Source organism: Pangasianodon hypophthalmus, chromosome 22 (assembly GCF_027358585.1).
Source record: "Pangasianodon hypophthalmus isolate fPanHyp1 chromosome 22, fPanHyp1.pri, whole genome shotgun sequence".
Taxonomy (NCBI): Eukaryota; Metazoa; Chordata; class Actinopteri; order Siluriformes; family Pangasiidae; genus Pangasianodon; species Pangasianodon hypophthalmus.
Genome location: NC_069731.1, coordinates 17552541 through 17572069, shown reverse-complemented (window position 1 = coordinate 17572069; position 19529 = coordinate 17552541). Strand labels below are relative to the sequence as shown.

The following is a 19529-nucleotide window of genomic DNA, read 5'->3' as shown; positions in this document are numbered from 1 at the left end:
GCTTACTGAACACAAGTGAGTGAGTGAAACTGGCAAATGCAGTTTGTGATTGATAATAATATTCACATAATATAGAATAATATTCATAATAATCAATAGCTGTTATATGACTGGCTTAACCCTAACTCTATATGATTGGCTGATGCAACAAATGATTGATTGACCGTGTGTCTGCCTACTTGTTATTGGCTCTCTGAGCTGCAGCTTTCCATGCTTCTGGCTTCTGGCACTCTGAACCGCAACCCATTAGGGTTTATGTGATATGCAAATGATTGCAAACTAGACATTTGATTAAAGCAAACAAAATCTGACAAGCATTGTATAGGCCTGCTGCTAAATTTAGAGACATCCAGAGATACTGTAGTATTAAATTATTATTGTATTAAACTATTAAACTCTAATCAATAAAAGGCAAGTCACATTAAAATAGATTTTGAATACAACTTAGTGAATAAATAAAATGATCACTGAATACGCATGCGCTGACAGAAAGCCTGCCTTCCGAATCACGCATGCGCAGTAGCATAATACCGGCGGACTCTTCAGATCAGTGGCCCGAACGACGAGGGGATAAACCGAGACCGTTTTTACAGGTCAGTGTTTAAAGAATTAGCACAATTTCATTGATTATTTATTTATATTTATTCAGTGAAAAATACTGTTCAGAAAGCCGCTGAAAATCATCCCGAAGACTCGATAAACAAGCCATCCGGCGAAGTAGATCTAGCCCTAGTCAGCTAGCGACGCCAGTGAGGCGGTTATTTTTTTCCCTACTCATTTTCGACAAGTCCCGCCTCCCGCTGTAAGATTGGGTAACAGTATCCTGTTTCCTGCGATACGATTGGTCTTTAAATTTGTACGTACAAGTTATCTGGTGGACCAGCCAATCCTAGCAGAGTAGGCGGGGCTTGACGGAATGCAGGTAGGAAATAGATTCTCGAAAAAGCCTTTAGGACGACATTGCGGCTAGCTTACTGTCTGTTAGTGGTATTTGTTTTTTTTAAATTGACACCTACTCTGTGACGCAAGGGTAAATAAACATATTACATAGAGGTAATGATAATCAAACTCATACAGTAGTGTAGAGATTGTGCTTAAGTGTGCAGCTGGTTCTGGCGTTAGTGTCATAGACAAAAAATCAATAAAAATAAAAGAAAATGTCACTTAGCGATATTATGGCGATATTACTGGATCAAAGTAGGTAGCTAGCTTTTTATAAAATGTATTTTTATGCAATGTACATGCTGTACAGTGGGCTTACTGCGCATGTCTGGGAAAATGGGTGATTCAAATGCACTCATTTCCATTCCTGGAATATTATGAAATATTATGGAAATTCAGAAAGTTTTGGGAAAAAGTACAGCTTTTCTGTTACCTAGGTTAAATCTCTTGTCCTTAGACATCCCCTATTTTCTTCATTAATGCATCCTTCCTAATGCACATCACATTTTATGTTTTTTTTTTTATATCCTTTTCATGATACACTTAATGACCTTTAAATTAGTGGCCATTTTTCACATCCCGGTTCAAAAATCATTCATTTGTCCATTCAGTCATCTTCATTCAGCTTCGTCCTGGTCATCATGGTGCAGCGAATCCGGAGTCTATCCCGGGAACACGTGCAGGCGGGAGTGTGTTCCCTGGACGATGTTTTCCTGCCAGGCTTTTGTAGACACTCACACACTCATTCAGTGTGTAGCCAGAGCCAGTTTTGTTTTTTGTTTTTTTTGGGAGGAAACTGACACAGATATGGGAAGAGAACATGCACAGAAACTCCATACAGACAGAAACTCAGGATTAAACTAGGAATCCTGACGCTGTGAGAGAGAAATTAATACCACCTGGTTCAAATATCTGGGGGGGGGGGGAATCTTGATCTGGTGCAAATGATCTGGTTCAAATATTTTCCAAACATTGCAGATATGAGAAGTGTGTAATCCACGGTACTTTGTTCTCAGTGTTTCCCAGAATCCTTCACCTTTAATCCACCTCCACCACACGTTTCAGTGATGTTTCTGCACAAACCCCTCAGCTGAATGGTAATGAAGCGATGACAGTCAGGTGTATTGAGCTGCTAAAACACTAAAATGTGCAGTGCTGGCTTTGATGGACCAAACAAACACGCAGCGTTTCTTGTTTTCCTCACAAACCTTTTTACCTTTTTGTTTTTGTTCAGTACGAGGCACATTTGGGATGACGATGAAAGTACTCAGCTGTTCATGGTTACAAAGCTATCCTCTTTTTTTTTTTTTTTAAATCTGTGCCAATTCAAATTAAGAGCTAGTTATGAAGCTTTAAGAGCAGCAAAATAAACAAACGGTGTTCTCTGTGAGCTTTCTCTGCATAATATGAATATAATTCATCAGGCTCCAGGTTTTCAAGACAAACCTTTTGATCCTGCGTATGTGCCAGTATCAGGACTAGGCATATTCATACCTTGATAAATTATTATTTCTGTGATATCGATATAAATGTATTTTTTTAATTTATTGTTAGAATTTTTTTTAATTATTAGAATTTTTTTTTAAATCATTTTCAATTTAAAGTAATTTATTTTTGAAGACAAAACATTTGTAAACAAACATTTTTCACAGTTTTTTTTAATGGAAACTTGTTATTAAACTTATATCGTAATACATATTACATATGTATCAACAAAAATGTCTTATGTATCGTGATATGATATTTATGTGATATCATTCACACCCAGCCAGCGTTATTTTCCTATAAGAGCACGTTCTGAAGTGTTTTATTCCTCTTACACAACAGCAGTCTGGCAACGATTACTATTTATTTATTTATTTATTTATTAAAGAATGGCATACTTTTTATACATTAAAATACTTTTAAACCTTTAAAGTTATGGAACGTCTGTGTGACAAGTGAGTTCCTGTTATCACTTGTGTTATTAAGTGTCATTTCCTCAGCAGCCTCTATTTTTTTCTCTCTCTTGAAATTAATAAGACAACAAGAAAAACACAACTTGTTATGTTACCAAGAAAACAGAAATCGCAAAATCCTCTGTTCTGTTACGAAGCACTGACACTGGAGACTCCTTCCATACATGATAAATAAACATCAGCTTACAATCAATGATAATGTTTCTTTGTTAAATGACATCACTTTTTAAAAAAACTTGTTCGTTATTAGGTTTAGATTATGTTGCGCGTCCGCCGTACAAGTCCCTGTGCATGAGCTGTTACCATAGAAACGATAGCGTATTAGAACGAGTGCTTTAATATAAACCTGTTATTAGAATTACAGCTGGAGCAAGTGTCAGAGCTGCTGTTAGAGAAAATTAATCAACACCTTCTGACTAATCAGATTGAGAGAATTCAACAGCGCTGTGTTATAAAGCAGAAATACTGCACGGTCTCCAGTATTACAAACTCTCTTGGCAAGTGAGTAAAATGTAAACACACCCCAAGACAGCCACTTCTTCTCGACTGAAGGCAGAATGAGCCGTTATTAGTCCATGAAACTGGCTGCCAGTGGACACACAGCACGTTACTCAGCTGAACCATTAAATATTAGTTTAATGAACTGATTCAGAACTTTCATTGCGATGTAATTATCAGAATTTTGCACTGCAATAGGATTTAATCTGGATGCATGAAGGGCAAACATTAATACTTAACACGCTGTAATTATTATTCTTTTTTGGGGGCGGGGGTCTTCATCCCTGAAGGCTGCACCATGAGTCAAGGAAAGGACAACGCACGACTCCGAAGCTATAAGAACAAATCGCTTAACACAGACGAGATGAGGAGGAGGAGGGAGGAGGAAGGCCTGCAGCTACGCAAACAGAAGAAAGATGAACAGGTGAGATGAGGGGCAGCTTCAGGATTTTGTTAACCGCTCTGTAGTTGTAGTTCTCTGGCAGATGCAGAGTTCAGTCGGTTTATCTTGGTGGCAGGAACAGCTGAAATTGCTCATAATTGCCCTGGGGGATTTCCTCAAACCACCTGGCTAGTAGTTTAAGTGGGCGAAAATGTTAAACCAGTAATGCAGTGGTGTCACATGGGTTGATATGGTTACCTGTAATTAAGTCTGAAAACTTTGAGCGTCTGTGTGGCCTTACAGCTGTTCAAACGAAGGAATGTGGCCACAGTGGAGGAAGACTGCACACTGGAGGATGATGGGATGTCAGACAGCGGCTACCTGGAATCCCAGGCCAATAACATGGAACAAATCACGGTAAGAGCTCGAGGGCAAAAGTGTGTACATCCTTCTTAAAAGAAATTCACATGACGTGACAATTTAAGGACAAAGTTTATTATTCGAATGCTAAATTAATTTTTAAAATAACACTTACATATGAGAATTGAAGAAAAAAACGTCTAGGTGCATACGTGTTGTATATACGTTTTTGTAATTGTAACTGAAGGAGATGATGATCATATACTTACTCGTTTTCCTCCGAGGCTGTATTAATGCACTAACTAGCTCACAGTACGTCATTACATTACTTCAGCTACCACTTTGTTTCACTCGAGTCAAGCAAAACACGGGACTGGGCAGCACATTAGAGCAGTTTATTCAGACCTTGTTCTTTTATTCGTCAGGGTGGTGTTATATCTGAGGACATGACCCAGATGATCTTCTCCAGCTCTCCAGAACAGCAGCTTATGGGAACACAACGCTTCAGAAAGCTTTTGTCTAAAGGTTAGAACACACACACACACACACACACACACACACGTTTGTCTTACTATCCTCGTGAGGACCTTTCACTAACATATTTATTAATGCAGTTAATTAATGCTATACCTACCTCTAAATATAATCCTAACCTTAACATCAATAATTAAAAGAAACCTTTTGACTTGTGTCTTTTTTTTTTTTTTTTGAAAATAAACCTGCATTTTTTTGTTAAAGAGCAGTTTTCTTCATGGAGGTCAGCCAAATGTCTCCACCAAGATATAAACACCTGCCCACACACACTCACAGTTGTGTATGTGTATATAATGTGTATAGTTGCTCATGTGAGTGATGTCTGTCTCATGGTTAGAGCCCAACCCCCCTATTGATGAAGTTATTGCCACACCTGGTGTAGTGGAGCGCTTTGTGGAGTTCCTGAAGAGGAAGGAGAACTGCACACTACAGGTGAAACACACACACACACACCCACCCACACACACACACATACAAATGTCACTGAGCATTCTATTAGCAAATGACAAGTTGATGCTGTTGCCCCAGTTAGTCTCTTTCCAGTATTAAGTGGCAGCCTTAATATTTTTCGATGAACAGCCCAAAACTCCAGCAAGATGTATGTGATATGTCGAGTTGCATTTGGTTCCACTTCAGCAGGGCTTGACTTGGATCGAAGCAAAAGTTTATGCATTTTGAGCTCATTTCCTGTTCTAAATAAACAAGTTGTCTAAATAGTCTAAAGACAGCAAGTAGTCTAGCAGACCTCACTGGTGCTAAATAATTAAATAAAATGCATGCGTAGAGCCTGGGGACATCAGGGCACCCGTGCCACGTGATTGAGCCAAGGAATGTACTACAGCTAATCATTTGGATTTGTCATTGTACTGCATTTCAGATTTGTTCCTTGTAATTGCTACCAGACTGAATATTCGCGTTTGGTTTGCTAATGTAAATGTAGGGTCAGACTGACAATAAACACACCACACCACCTCATTCCTCGAATGCTGAACAGCCAGGATCCCATTCTGAGCTCTCAGACCCACAACAGCCATGAGTCAGTTACTTAGTCCAGATGGAATGCTCTTGCGATAAGCTCATGCTGGAGGAATGTGTATGCATGTGTTCTGCTTTGCCTGAAAACTACTGCAGTAAAAGGTCATGCCACTGTGGCAATGCTGTTGTATCTCCACAGTTTGAAGCAGCGTGGGTCTTGACAAACATCGCCTCTGGCACATCTCACCAGACGCGCGTGGTGATCCAGGCTGGTGCTGTGCCCATCTTCATAGAGATGCTCAGCTCTGACTTTGAGGATGTCCAGGAGCAGGTACAGTTAACCATATTCCATCTCTCTTTATTCTTAAAATGCAGTGTACTTTTTCACCAGTCGTTAGCAATATAAATAGAAGTAACCCCAAAATGGCAGCAAGGTATGTGTGTGTGTGTGTGTGTGTGTGTGTGTGTGTGTGTGTGTGTACCGATGAGATGAACCAACTGATCATAAATAATCAAACCCTAAATTGGTCGGCTCGGGTGTGTTAGTTAGAAAAGATTCACTTATTTCACTATTTTATTGGTATATGAAAATGTAGTCACGTTCCCAGTAACAGGTTTGTTAAACCATCAGGTAACCATAGCAACCACAGACCCTGTTTCATCAGCTATTTCCTTCCTTAAACTCAGACACTAAGGATGTTTCTGGACTGACTTTATTACTGCATATAAAGTAATCGCTTTATCCTGGTCAGGGTCGTGGTGGATTCAGAGTCTATTCTGGGGAACACTGGGCATGCACACACCCCTTCACCTACCTATGCACACACCCCTTCACCTACCAGAATGTTTTTGGGAGGTGGGAGGAAACCAGAGAGCGCAGAGGAAACCCACACGGACATGGGGAGAACATGTGAAACTCCACACGGACAGTAAACCGATCTTAGGGTCAGGATCGGTGACCATGGAGCTGTGAGGCAGCAACTCTACCTGCTGCACCATCATGCCACATGTTTCGGTACAGCCTTATTTTATACAGAGAAACGGAAAAATCCAAAATCAGGCAATTTGGCCTTTTGCCAGCAATATGCAAATGAACAGTCAAACACTTGCCTTGATCCGCAGAGGAATCTTGAATTCTGTTGTTTACAAGCATTTGAATTTGTTCTATTGCTGTAATGAATGGGACTGTCTGTGTGTGTCTCTGTCTGTCTGTGCGCATGTCTGTGTCTGTATCTCTCTCTCTGTCTGTCTCTCTCTCTCTCTGTCTCTCTCTCTCTCTGTCTGTGCGCATGTCTGTGTCTGTATCTCTCTCTTTCTGACTGTCTCTCTCTCTGTCTGTGCGCATGTCTGTGTGTCTGTATCTCTCTCTCTCTGTCTCTCTCTCTGTCTGTGCGCATGTCTGTGTGTCTGTATCTCTCTCTCTCTGTCTCTCTCTCTGTCTGTGCGCATGTCTGTGTGTCTGTATCTCTCTCTTTCTGACTGTCTCTCTCTCTGTCTGTGCGTATGTCTGTGTGTCTGTATCTCTCTCTTTCTGACTGTCTCTCTCTCTGTCTGTGCGTATGTCTGTGTGTCTGTATCTCTCTCTTTCTGACTGTCTCTCTCTCTCTGTCTGTGCGTATGTCTGTGTGTCTGTATTTCTCTCTTTCTGTCTCTCTCTCTGTCTGTGCGCATGTCTGTGTGTCTGTATCTCTCTCTTTCTGTCTCTCTCTCTGTCTGTGCGCATGTCTGTGTGTCTGTATCTCTGTCTGTTTATCTTTCTGTGCTGTGTGTATGTGTCTCTCTGTCTCTTGCTCTGTCTGTCTCTGTCTTGCTGTCTGTTTCGCTCTCTTTGTCTGTGTGTCTTTCTGTTTGTCTGTGTATGGCTCTCTGTCCCTCTCTCTTTCTCTGTCCTTCACTCTGATTCTCACTGGTCGTGTGTTTCTGTGCAGGCGGTGTGGGCGTTAGGGAACATTGCAGGAGACAGCACAGAGTGCAGAGACTATGTGTTGGATTGCAACATCCTTCCCTCACTTATACAGTAGGTTTCTTTCCAAAGTGTCCTAATTTACCTCTTTGTCCGGGGTTAGGTTCACTTTTATCTTCACTACACCTAACTTTACAATCCCACGCAGTTTACACGATCACCATTACACATGTATACTGTTTACCAATTCAATGGGTGTGTCTCCCTAGTCTGCTCCCTAGTTCAGCAGTCAGGGCACTGATCAGGGAGTCAGCCATTTTGAGGGCTGTCTCAGTCTCAAAATCCTTCCAGTGCACTGGAATGTTCACTCCCTAAAAAATCCCAAAATACACCACAAAAACCAGGGCGCATCGATGCTCACTGTGTTCCCTTAATAGAAATGACGTCGGATTGGGATGTTTTATAACGCTTAACGTGGCTTAATGTACCAAAACACTGACCAGGGAAAACCATTATTCTCTCACATTTCTCTCGTCATAAACACTATCTACTGCTAAGACAATGGAACCATAATCCAAGTGGAAAGACACTATTTTCACGTTAAGCATCTTCTCCCCCATAGAAAACTATTATAAAGAAAACGCTTAACGTGACTTAATGTATTAACACAGTGATACTGGAGGACTAAATTCAGTATACACCTTATTAATAAAACAGACCATGCACAGGCAAGCAGAAGAACCCAGTATCTGAATGCGATGCTCAAAGTTTCACGTTAAGTGTTTTCTTTATAACGGGTTTGTATGGGAGGAAAATGCTTAACGTGAAACTTTTTATTGGGTTCATCTGCTTGTATGAACATAGAATGTTTTATTAATAAGGCGTATACTGAGTTTGGTCTTCCATTATCACTGTTTAGCGTTTTTCATGTTAAGCGGTTTAGAATGTCCCATCACACTTCCTGAAGCCTCTCAGCTCGAAAAAAATGAGGAACAAACTCTCAGCCAATTTTGTCTACAAATGTAAGTAGCTTGTTATCGTTGTTGTGGCTCTCAAATGATTACCTATGTTAGTGATTTTTAACATAATTTGACTTTCTATATACAGCATGTTGAGTCTAACAACTTTTAAGTGTTTAATGATTTAAAAAATCCCCTAGCTAGTCTACCTGCTTGAATTACCATGACAGAAACGTGTGTGATTAGGCTAACAAATTTATATGACATATAATTTCAGAAAGATATCGGTCTTGCCTGTTGTTTATAAATGCCAGTGGTGATGTTTTACAACGCTAGTATGTAGTCATGTTGCCGGAAATTGAGTCATCAGTGTCCCAATGTGTAGTGAGCCAGGGTCCGAGCCAGCGCCCGAACTCATGTACACGATATACTGATTCACGAGCTAGGGAGCTGATTGAGACCCACCCAGTATGTTCTTGTATAGTTAGTGCATTATTATAAACGCTGTTGTTCGTATGAATTATATTGTGTCCTGTTTACAGGCTCTTGACCAAACAGAATCGCTTGACTATGATGAGAAACGCAGTGTGGGCTCTGTCTAACCTGTGCAGAGGCAAGAACCCACCTCCAGATTTCACCAAGGTAAGACCCGCTACTGACAGGTTAACACACCTGGATTGTGGATCTGCATTTGTCACGTACTACGGGCTTTTCGGGATTCATACTGTAGCTTTGCAGTTTTAACAGAGCATTATGTAAAGTAACAACAGGTGTGTAATTATAGATATGTTTACTTATGTGGCAGATTAAATATAATTCTGTGTGTGCTGTGTGTGTAGGTGTCACCGTGCCTCAGCGTGCTCTCCTGGCTGCTCTTTGTGAATGATACAGACATTCTGGCTGATGCATGCTGGGCACTCTCCTACCTGTCTGACGGACCCAATGAAAAGATCCAAGCTGTTATAGACTCAGGCGTGTGCCGCAGACTGGTGGAGCTGCTACTGTAAGATATTACACACAGGGTTAGAAGGTGGTGGGGTGTGCAGCTAGACATGTTATCATCATCGTGCATATGATGTAGAATGATGTCCGATACACGATGCTACATCTGCTGCAGTTACATGGCTGGGCAGATCGCGCATTAATTAGCTAGCTCTGATGTAGGCGTTTAAATATAGTTGTGCTTCTACCTGTGCTGAGAAGCTAGCAAGCGACACACTCAGGGTGTTTTTGTTTGTAATTTTGTAATACAACACTGTGATCTCATAAACATGATAAGCTGTGTGTCGATGTGCCTTTTGTGTGTCTTTTAAACAGATAGTTATCAAATCAGTGCAAAATTTGATTCTTTACTCTTACTGTTCCTATTTATTTATTTATTTATTTATTTATTTATTTTTAAAAAGACATTCGGATTATAAGGTTGTCTCTCCTGCGCTTCGGGCTGTGGGGAACATCGTCACAGGAGATGACGTCCAGACACAGGTAATTAAAAACAACATTACACTTTTATGTCCTGTCTGGTTTGTTTTATATATTGCTTCAGAGTTTCAGCTTTAGGAGTGTGTTTACCTCAGCAATTAAAAGGACATTTCTCATTTAGTTTTTTTAACTGTTGTGTTTTACCTGAACAGGTGATCCTGAACTGCTCTGCCCTTCAGAGTCTCCTTCACCTGCTATGTAGCCCTAAGGAGTCCATTAAGAAAGAAGCCTGTTGGACAATCTCCAATATTACTGCTGGTAACCGGGCACAGATACAGGTGTGTCTCTGTCAGGCTCAGTAGTAGACTTCAGTTATGATGTGTGTGCTTGATTAAGTTTTTTCCCCCCTCTCTTTTTCTCTAGATGGTGATAGACGCAGGTTTGCTTCCTCCTCTTATCACTATCCTTCAGGTGGCTGAGTTCCGGACGAGGAAGGAGGCGGCGTGGGCCATCACCAACGCCACGTCTGGGGGCTCTGCTGAGCAGATCAGGTCGGGTATTGCTTAAAATGAAACCATAGGCTTTAACTATGCAAGCATAAATGAGATGCTGATATTCTACCATTTTATTCCATTTCCTCACTCCAGTGTTTCAAAAGATTCTTCATGAAAATAAGATGCAAAGGAAGCAGATTAACAGCATAATATTAACAAGTTGCTTGTGTGGCTTGTAGTCTTGTGGGCGTGTAGCGACTACTGCTGTCACTTTGGGGCATGCACTGTCTGGTGTTATTTATTTGTTTCCCCCCTTTTAGTCATAGCCTACAACCCACTATCTGATTTATATCACATCTACTTACCGTGTAATGCACAAGGTGCATAGAATTGAGAAAATCTCAGTTTAACTTTCGCTTTGTCGCTTGCTGCTGTCTCTATAATCGTGGCTCGTACATAGAGACTGATTGATTTCCTCTCACTTTGTTGCTTTGTAGTGTGAACGTAAGGTCAGGTATGAACACCTGCTAGAGTTTCAGGAGTGAACCACATTAGTTTGTTGGACATTTCCAACACTCAGCTGAATACAGGACCTGTCATCAGATAGCACCTAGTCCCAAATAAGGATGTCTGGATCCATCAATCTGTCCGGGCAACAGGACCATGAATAGGACTTTCTTAAAACCTCTGTTTATTTCAAACAGGCATCTGGTGGAGCTAGGTTGCATCAAGCCTCTCTGCGACCTTCTGACCCTGATGGACTCCAAGATTGTGCAGGTGGCACTGAATGGCCTGGAGAACATCCTCAGACTGGGTGAGCTGGAGGCCAAGCGAGGAGGAGGAATCAACCCGTACTGTGCTCTCATCGAGGAAGCATACGGTATCTCAACACATTCAGTTTTCTATTTTTCTACATTCTGAAACATCTGATCTTCTCACAAGAGATTTCAATGTTGCATTTTGAGGACTCACTCGCTCCCTGTCGCCTTTCCTCAGGTCTGGATAAGCTGGAGTTCCTGCAGGGCCACGAGAACCAGGAGATCTACCAGAAGGCTTTCGACCTGATCGAGCGCTACTTCAGCCCCGAGGACGAGGATCCAGCCCTGGCCCCCGCCGTCGACCTGCAGCAGCAGCAGTTCCTTTTCCAGCAGTGCGAGGCTCCTATGGAGGGCTTCCAGCTCTGAGTGCCAGAAAAGCCACAGCGGAGAGAGTTATTAATATCTATAATGATTAGAAAGAGTGTGACGTTGCAAGAGCCTGTGTTGCTGGTCGACTTCCTTAACCTTTACCTTTCCTGCTCCCTTCACACCTGCTGTCACTGGTTTTGAAGAACGGCTTCAGGAAAAAAGAACCAGACTGATCCAAAAAATTTTCACCAGAGCAGCTCTGGAACTCTTGAAAGACTCCCATATTGCCCACGCATTAATTCCCACCACCGAACCCAAAAAAAGATCCCCCGTCCAATATAAACAAGCATCAAGACTACACGCTGCATCCGGCTGAGAGTCGATTAGAAGCTGGGTATTGACTGCTTGTACGTATGACCTTGCTGCAATACGGACGTCTTGAGACGGACGGCCTGTACGCGATTCTTTTTCATTAGTTCAGAAACACTGGACTGACCGTGTGACTGTGGGAGCGCCTGGAAGTGCGCATACAAAACAAACAAACAAACAAACAAAAAAACAGAGAGGCACAACTTGGCCAGTCTGCCCTGAAGACTGAAAAGACTTCAGCACTTTTCTCTATTCATTAGACCCGGACTGCATACAAAAAGGCAACTCTTGCTGACGGACAGAGACAGGAGTCCAGACTGTATGTGACTGACTGTGTGCCACTTAACTGAATATCGAACTTATTTACTTTCATTCTCATGCATTCCTACGACGACTGTGCAGGCTCCTTACATTTGCACCTTCTGGGAGTTGGAATCTCCCTGCGCACTGAGACAAAGACGAACTTTTTTTTTTTTTTCCCTCGAGCCTGTGCGCCAGACTCTTCGGACTTAAGAGGACAATTCCATACGATTATCATCCTGTATCATCAGCAGCACTTTATGTTCAGGACACAAATCCTTTGGTTCGAATGGAAATCATTATTCTTTCCATGCAGTACCTGGCTCTCCGCTCCTCAGGAAATGAGACGAGAAAAGTGCGCCTCGGTGCACGCCCCAGATCGCAGGACGTTCTTTTACAGAACTAAACACACTAAATTTTGGAGTGAAATCTCATGGCTGATGAGCTTTGCCCTTCTGAAGCTTCCTCCACTACTCGGACTCTTGATGACATTTAATGAGCTGAAATCTTAGCTTCCCAGTGTGTGACACACACATACACACACTTTAACATGACTGATATTGCTTATCACAGACCCATGTTCAGATGACCCCCATATAGTATCATCATTAACTAGAGCGACATGAGAAAGAAAAAAAAAAAACATTTCTTCATGTCTCATTTTGGGGGTGGAATCTGTTAGTACCGACTGTGCCATAATCCTTATGTGAAATTAAGATTTACAACCCAGCAGCAATTTAAGTAAGGCATAACCATGCAGAAATGAATCCAAATTGAGCTTGAAGCATACTGGTGATTTTGTTTGCTCAAACGCTGCAAGATTGTTTACTAGATTTTTTTTTTTTTTTTTAAATGTCAGATTCTCCCATTGAGAGATGACCAGCTCTTCATTTTCAATACTGCTGTTGTATTGAGATTGTGTAACTGTTCTCTGTTAAGCCATTTGCATAAATGCTGTTTCATGAGTTCCCGTGGCCATGCTCTTTATGCATTTCTGCACATCTTGGGTCTCGGTGAGTAACACGGTAAATAGTTTCACATGTAGCCTAATAAGCTGTTAATGATCTGACTGATCAGAATGCAGATGTTCATATAACACACCTAAAATGTGAATAGAGTGGAACCTGAATGAAACTGAAACAGGTAGGTAATGTTTGAATTCGATTACTTTCTACAGTCTGAGCTGTTGTTTATATTCTGCATGTAACACTATTGCAAGCTGGGATGGAAGGCATCCAGCTAAGATTTTAAAGCAGAATGATGTTAGACACTAATGCTTCTTCAGTCTTGCTGTTCATTTCATTTCTGTTCACTGTTCAATCTTTCAAGTACATTTGAGAATTTTGCTAAGATTGATGTCATTTAAGACTTTCGGCTAACGTGCTTGCCGAATCCAGAAAAGCAGATAGTGAAGATTGAATGCAGTCAATCATTTAAAGAATTAATTTGCAGTAAAATGCAGTAAAGCTGCACTCAATCATTAGTTTTGTCAGCCTGCCACCTCCCTTTCGTCTGTCAGGGCTCATGATAACAAACTTAACATCAAATAAAAAGAACCTTGTAATTATAAAGTTAACTCACATTTTCAGCTAGCTGAATTAAATTAAGACATGTGATGTGTATTACAATATAATAAATTACAGTGAGGTTTGCTCACAAACTGCCAGCAATACAGTAGTCTTGGATTTTAAAAAAAAACTTTTCAATGATGCATTAATATCTACAAAACTAAATGTATTTTTGTTTTTTAAAAAATAACATTTTTATTTATTAAAAAAAAAAATAAAAGGAGAAAATTTAAAAAAAAAACAAACAAACAAAAAAAACATTTTAAAGCGCAAATACAAACTTTTTAACCCCAGTCTATTAAAATTGTCTAAAAAACAAAATATAAAAAAATTTAAAAGATATCACAATATCTCTGAAAAGAATATTGTGGCAGAACAGATACCTTCTTCCCCTGTACTGCTTCCTCAAAAACACTTGGTTTACAAGGAAGTGGAAAGTTAGTTTGTTCTAACGATAAGGCTTTGTAATCATTTTGCCTTGTTTATGACCTGAGAAAACAGCAAGAAAAGTCACACTGAGAACATGTAGAGTGATTCTCATTTAATCTATAGATTTTTTTTAACCCAAATAACTCTATATAAAACAAAAATCTTTTATCAGATCACTTGTTAAACAGTGCATTAATTTATGTGCAGGAGTGCAGGAACGTGACTGCACTACCGTCTACTACTCCTCACTCCGTTTTACTGTTAGTCAGAGATGCTGCCATCTCTAGATCTTTCTGCGCCTCTTCTCTCAACCGAGCCTTTCTCTCCATGTTCCTGCTGGTCAGGTTGTCATGGCGACTTGCAGCCTGCAGGGACAGGAATTATTTATTTTTTTTGGCTGTGGACTAATGTAAGTGTTCATGTTATGACTGTGTACAACAACCAAGCTTTCAGTGGCTTCACTCCAAAATAAGGAGACAAGTGTCCTTATGCTGCCGTACGAATGGAGCAAACATGTTTAATGACAATATCCATGTTAATTATTCCTTAATATATATAACTGAGTTGCCAATTTATTAGGTAACTTCCACTGATGGTCTACTTTTAAAGTGACCTATATGGAGGTGTAGCTAATAAAGTGGCAGATCTGTATAATGCATTATTAGGACAGGTATAGTTGTAAGAATGACCTACCTGTTTTCCCAGCATGATCATCAACATGCAGCCTCCAATAGTCATGGCAATCATGACATAGCAGGCCTTAACACGCAGTCGGTTCCTGGCTGCATCAATCGTCTCAAATCTGGAAATCAGCAACAGAGACTGTTTTGTAACCTAAAAATTAAAAATGCTTTTACATTTAGCAGTGTTGAAAACCTGAGAGAAGATGCGTACACTGCATGATACAGACAAGTGCCAGCCTTGACAATGACTGCAGCTCTGAAGCTAGAGGAAATTGTTACTAGGAGCTTAATGATGAAAAATGTGGCTACATTCATAGACACATTTACTGAGTAGCAGTGAACTAGTCACCATTCAGTCTGTGTTTCTTGTAGTATATAAATCAGGAGTGCATTTCTCTCCTGCCAAGACATTATAATGTGCATCTTAATATGTGATTGATTATTCTATGTATAAAACAAATTATATGAAACAAATTGAGGGCTGTTTCAGTTTGAAAATATGGAGGCTTTGATACGTAGGCCACGCCTCCTTCACTGTGACTGACAGGTACAAAGGCCAATCCTTCATTGTGACTGTCAGACATATGCCAGACCTCCTTCATTAACACTTCCTTCACTGTACAATATAATCATTAGTGCAAAAGCAAAGACTATATTTAGGAAACATTGACCTTTTTATCTCTTTGATGTATGAGAAAGCATCTGTATCCCATCATATGAACATCTTCAACTCTCCATATGAGCCACATCTGTTCTTTAATCTCTTCCCAGATATCACGAATTATACCAATTAACTTTACACACTGGGAAGTGACTTGAAGAACAAATGTCACATGACTTCATAAACACACTGTTTTATCTGATTAAGTCACAGGAAGTCACCACTTACGACACAAACTCTGGGATCTGCTCCTTGGATTTGAAGCGTCCGGACCACACGAGAATCTTCTTGTCCATCTCGGATGGGCGGTAGCCGGGCATTTTGAACCCTGCTCTTTGTGCTGCAGAGAACAGCAAGAGAAATAAAAAAAGATGGGAGTCAAAGAGTGACCTGGTAGATGAAAAATTATGCTTTGCTTTTTACCAGGGTGTCTGCAGGCATCCTCAAGTAAAATGTCATACTTTTTAATGTAAAATGTCATACTTTTAATGATCATAATCATAATTTAAGACCATTTATTTTTTATATATATATATATATATATATATATATATATATATATATATATATATATATATATATATATATATATATATATATATATATATATATACACACACAGTCAGGTCCAGAAGTATCTGGACAATGACAGTTTTTGTGATTTTGCCTTTATACACCACCACAATGGATTTGAAATAAAACAATCAAGATGTGATTGAAGTGTAGACTTTCAGCTTTATTTCAAGAGGTTCCACAATAATATGGAATTTACCATTTAGGAATTACAGCCATTTTCAACAAAGTACTTCCAGGGGCTCAAAAGTATTTGGACAAATGACTGACAAGAAGTTAATTGACCAGGTGCAGTCCATTCCCTCGTTACTTCAAGACAAATGAAGCAGATAAAAGGTCTGGAGTTGATATCAGGTATTGAGTTGGCATTTGGCAGCTGTTCGACTGGAGCTACCAATATGAAGTCCAAGGAGATCTCAACGCAAGTGAAGGAGGCCATCATTAGGCTGAAAAAACAACATAAATCTATAAGAGAGACAGCAAAAACCTTAGGTCTGGCCAAATCAACAGTCGGGTGCATTCTTAAAAAGAAAGAAAGCACTGGTGAGCTCAACAACATCGAAAGGCCTGGAAGACCACGGAAGACAACTAAAGTGGATGATCGCAGAATCCTTTCCTTGGTGAAGAAAAACCCCTTCACAACATCAACAGAAGTAAAAATACTCTGGAGAAGGTAGGCGTATCATTGTCAAAATCTACCATCAAGAGACGCCTTCATGAATGTAAATACAGAGGATTTACAACAAGGTGCAAACCACTGGTAACATTCAAGAACAGGAAAGCCAGATTAGACTTTGCCAGAAAACATCTTAAAAAAAAAAAGCCTCCCATGTTCTGGAATAAGATTCTTTGGACTGATGAAACCAAGATTAACAGAATGATGGGAAGAGAAAAGTATGGCAAAAGAAAGGAACAGCTCATGATCCAAAGTATACCACATCATGTGTCAAACATGGTGGAGGAAGTGTTATGGCATGGGCATGTGTGGCTGCCAATGGAACGGGCTCACTGGTGTTTATTGATGATGTGACTGCTGACAGAAGTAGCAAGATGAATTCTGAGGTGTATAGAGCTATACTCTCTGCTCACATTCAGCCAAATGCTACAAAACTGATAGGACGCTGCTTCACAGTGCAGGTGGATAATGACTCTAAACATACTGCGAAAGCAACTCAAGACTTTTGGAAGGCAAAGAAATGGAATATTCTTTAATGGCCAAGTCAGTCACCTGATCTCAACCCAATAGAGCATGCTTTTCACTTACTGAAGACAAGACTGAAGGCAGAAAGACCCACAAACTAGCAGCAGCTGAAGGTGGCTGCAGTGAAGGACTGGCAAAGCATCTCCAGGGAGGAAACTCAGAATCTGAGTTTTGAGAATGTGGGCTCCAGACTTCAGGCAGTTATTGACTGCAAAGGATTTTCATCCTTTTGTTATATTTGGTTACATTTACAATTATGTCACTTTGTCCAAATACCTTTGAGCCCCTGAAAATGGAGGTACTTTGCTGAAAATGTCTGTAATTCCTAAATGGTAAATGCCATATTTTTGTGAAACCTCTTAAAATAAAGCTGAAAGTCTACACTTCGAGCACATCTTGATTGTTTTATTTCAAATCCATTGTGGTGGTGTATAAAGGCAAAATCACAAACACTCTGTCGTTGTCCAAATACTTTTGGACCTGACTGTGTGTGTGTGTGTGTGTGTGTGTGTGTGTGTAATATATATATATATATTTTTTTAAACACTTCAAAGTAAAGCACACATTAACAGTGAAATGATTTTTATTTCTCTTATAATTATTTTACAGCAGTTAAAAATTAAAACACTACATCTGTAGAAAACACCATACAGTCAGGCATTACACACTGATGGTGAGTGGAGTGAACCTGCTCTGTCAACTCCGTATCGAGTTCGGGACAGTCTGTAACGTGTGCTCAGAAAGCGGAAAACAGACAAAACAGGCTAGAGCCTGTTCCTGCGTGTGAAGTGAACTGCGGCTGAAATAAATCCATTCACAAGTCTTCACCTTACAACCGACCACACCCAATTAAACTACATCTACATTGTGAAGTTCCTCAGGTGTGTACAGGTACCCTCAGGTTACAGTACATTTAATTTTATTTATTTATTTCTATGTCAAACAACTCATGAGGAGATTTCGCAATTTGTACACCTGTTATAACAACAAAAATATGCACTTACACCATTAGCATGTGTTGAAATAAAAAAAAGTTGTACAGCACAGCATACAGCATTTCAGACTTTATATTATCAGAAAATAATATTTCAGACAAATTAGACAGAAGGCTCCACAGACATCATGAGCAGAGCTGAGCTTATTGTTTCAGAGACTTAAATAGGCTTCAATGTCCCATAAATATATAAAGTACACTTTAATGTAAAAACCTTGAGTTGCCACATGGGCCTCTTCATGTGGTTTAGTGCACAGCTTCCTCCAGCTTGCTGAATTTGGAGCAGATCTCTGCAACTGACCTTGAAATAATACAGGATGAGAAGCAGATCATCATCAAGGAAACATGACATGGCACTTTTGTCAAAAAAACGTGCGGCTGGTAGGGAACATGAAGTGCGCTTTACAGGTAGTGACGTCACTAACATGGGGGGGGGGGGGGGGTAAGGCTTGTCATTTGGGACACAGCATCAATCATAACAATAAAAAAACATGTTTAAGTAGAATAAAGATGCAGTGAGGTTGTTGGCTTATGCATGGAACTGGAAATAAATGTTATATTCCTTCTAATAATAGATAAATTACAGTAATCATGAGTTTTGCGGTCAAGAGGCTGCTCAGAAAAGAAAATAGTTTATCAGCTATTATTATTTTTTTATTATAAATTTATTTTTTTTATTATAAATGTTTCATATTTTCTTCCAGAAAGAAGCAGATGTTCTCTAAACACAATAATGTTACTCACCTACAAAAGCACCAAAAGCGGCACGAGATCTGCTGATTGCACTGAACATCATGTCTTCAAGTTAAATATCGATGCAGAACGACTATAAGAAAAAAGACCCCTTGTTTCTGAAACTATTAAAAACAAACAAAAGGCCAAGTTCTCACTCCTGTCACTGGAATCAAGACTAGCTCATTTGATGTGTTGGTAGAGTGCGTAGCGTGACTAGCCTGTCTGTGCTTCCTTCACTGGTCCAGCGGGATCTGCGTTATACACTGTTTTCGAATTTCATAAGCAACATTGTGTAATTTTTTCCATGACGTTTTTGTTTATTCTACTAATAGTTAAAAGTTACAGTGGATATCCTAAGTACACAACTGTTTATAAAACACTGATCACGTACTTATGTCATTGCTTTGCGTGTTTATGGCTCAACATGTTGTGATTGCTATTATTGTACGTTCCATTCAACGT

General features: G+C 40.0%; 2 protein-coding genes across 2 annotated transcripts; one reads left to right on the top strand and one right to left on the bottom strand.

Moving 5' to 3' along the window:
- Positions 1-478: 478 nt before the first annotated feature.
- On the top strand, positions 479-13188 carry kpna1 (karyopherin alpha 1 (importin alpha 5)). Its single transcript, XM_026938088.3, has 14 exons — positions 479-593; positions 3689-3822; positions 4084-4197; positions 4566-4665; positions 5012-5106; positions 5849-5980; positions 7578-7666; positions 9054-9153; positions 9351-9514; positions 9918-9996; positions 10146-10271; positions 10357-10484; positions 11132-11307; positions 11424-13188. The coding sequence occupies exons 2-14, from the start codon at positions 3697-3699 to the stop codon at positions 11609-11611; spliced, it is 1617 nt and encodes a 538-aa protein (XP_026793889.1). The 5' UTR covers positions 479-593; positions 3689-3696; the 3' UTR covers positions 11612-13188.
- Positions 13189-14317: 1129 nt separating this feature from the next.
- fam162a (family with sequence similarity 162 member A) lies at positions 14318-19286 on the bottom strand. The gene is made up of 5 exons (XM_026937860.3): positions 19077-19286; positions 18547-18633; positions 15793-15904; positions 14914-15022; positions 14318-14585 (listed from the first exon to the last, which is right to left on the bottom strand). The coding sequence occupies exons 1-5, from the start codon at positions 19126-19128 to the stop codon at positions 14466-14468; spliced, it is 480 nt and encodes a 159-aa protein (XP_026793661.1). The 5' UTR covers positions 19129-19286; the 3' UTR covers positions 14318-14465.
- Between the last annotated feature and the right edge of the window lie 243 nt (positions 19287-19529).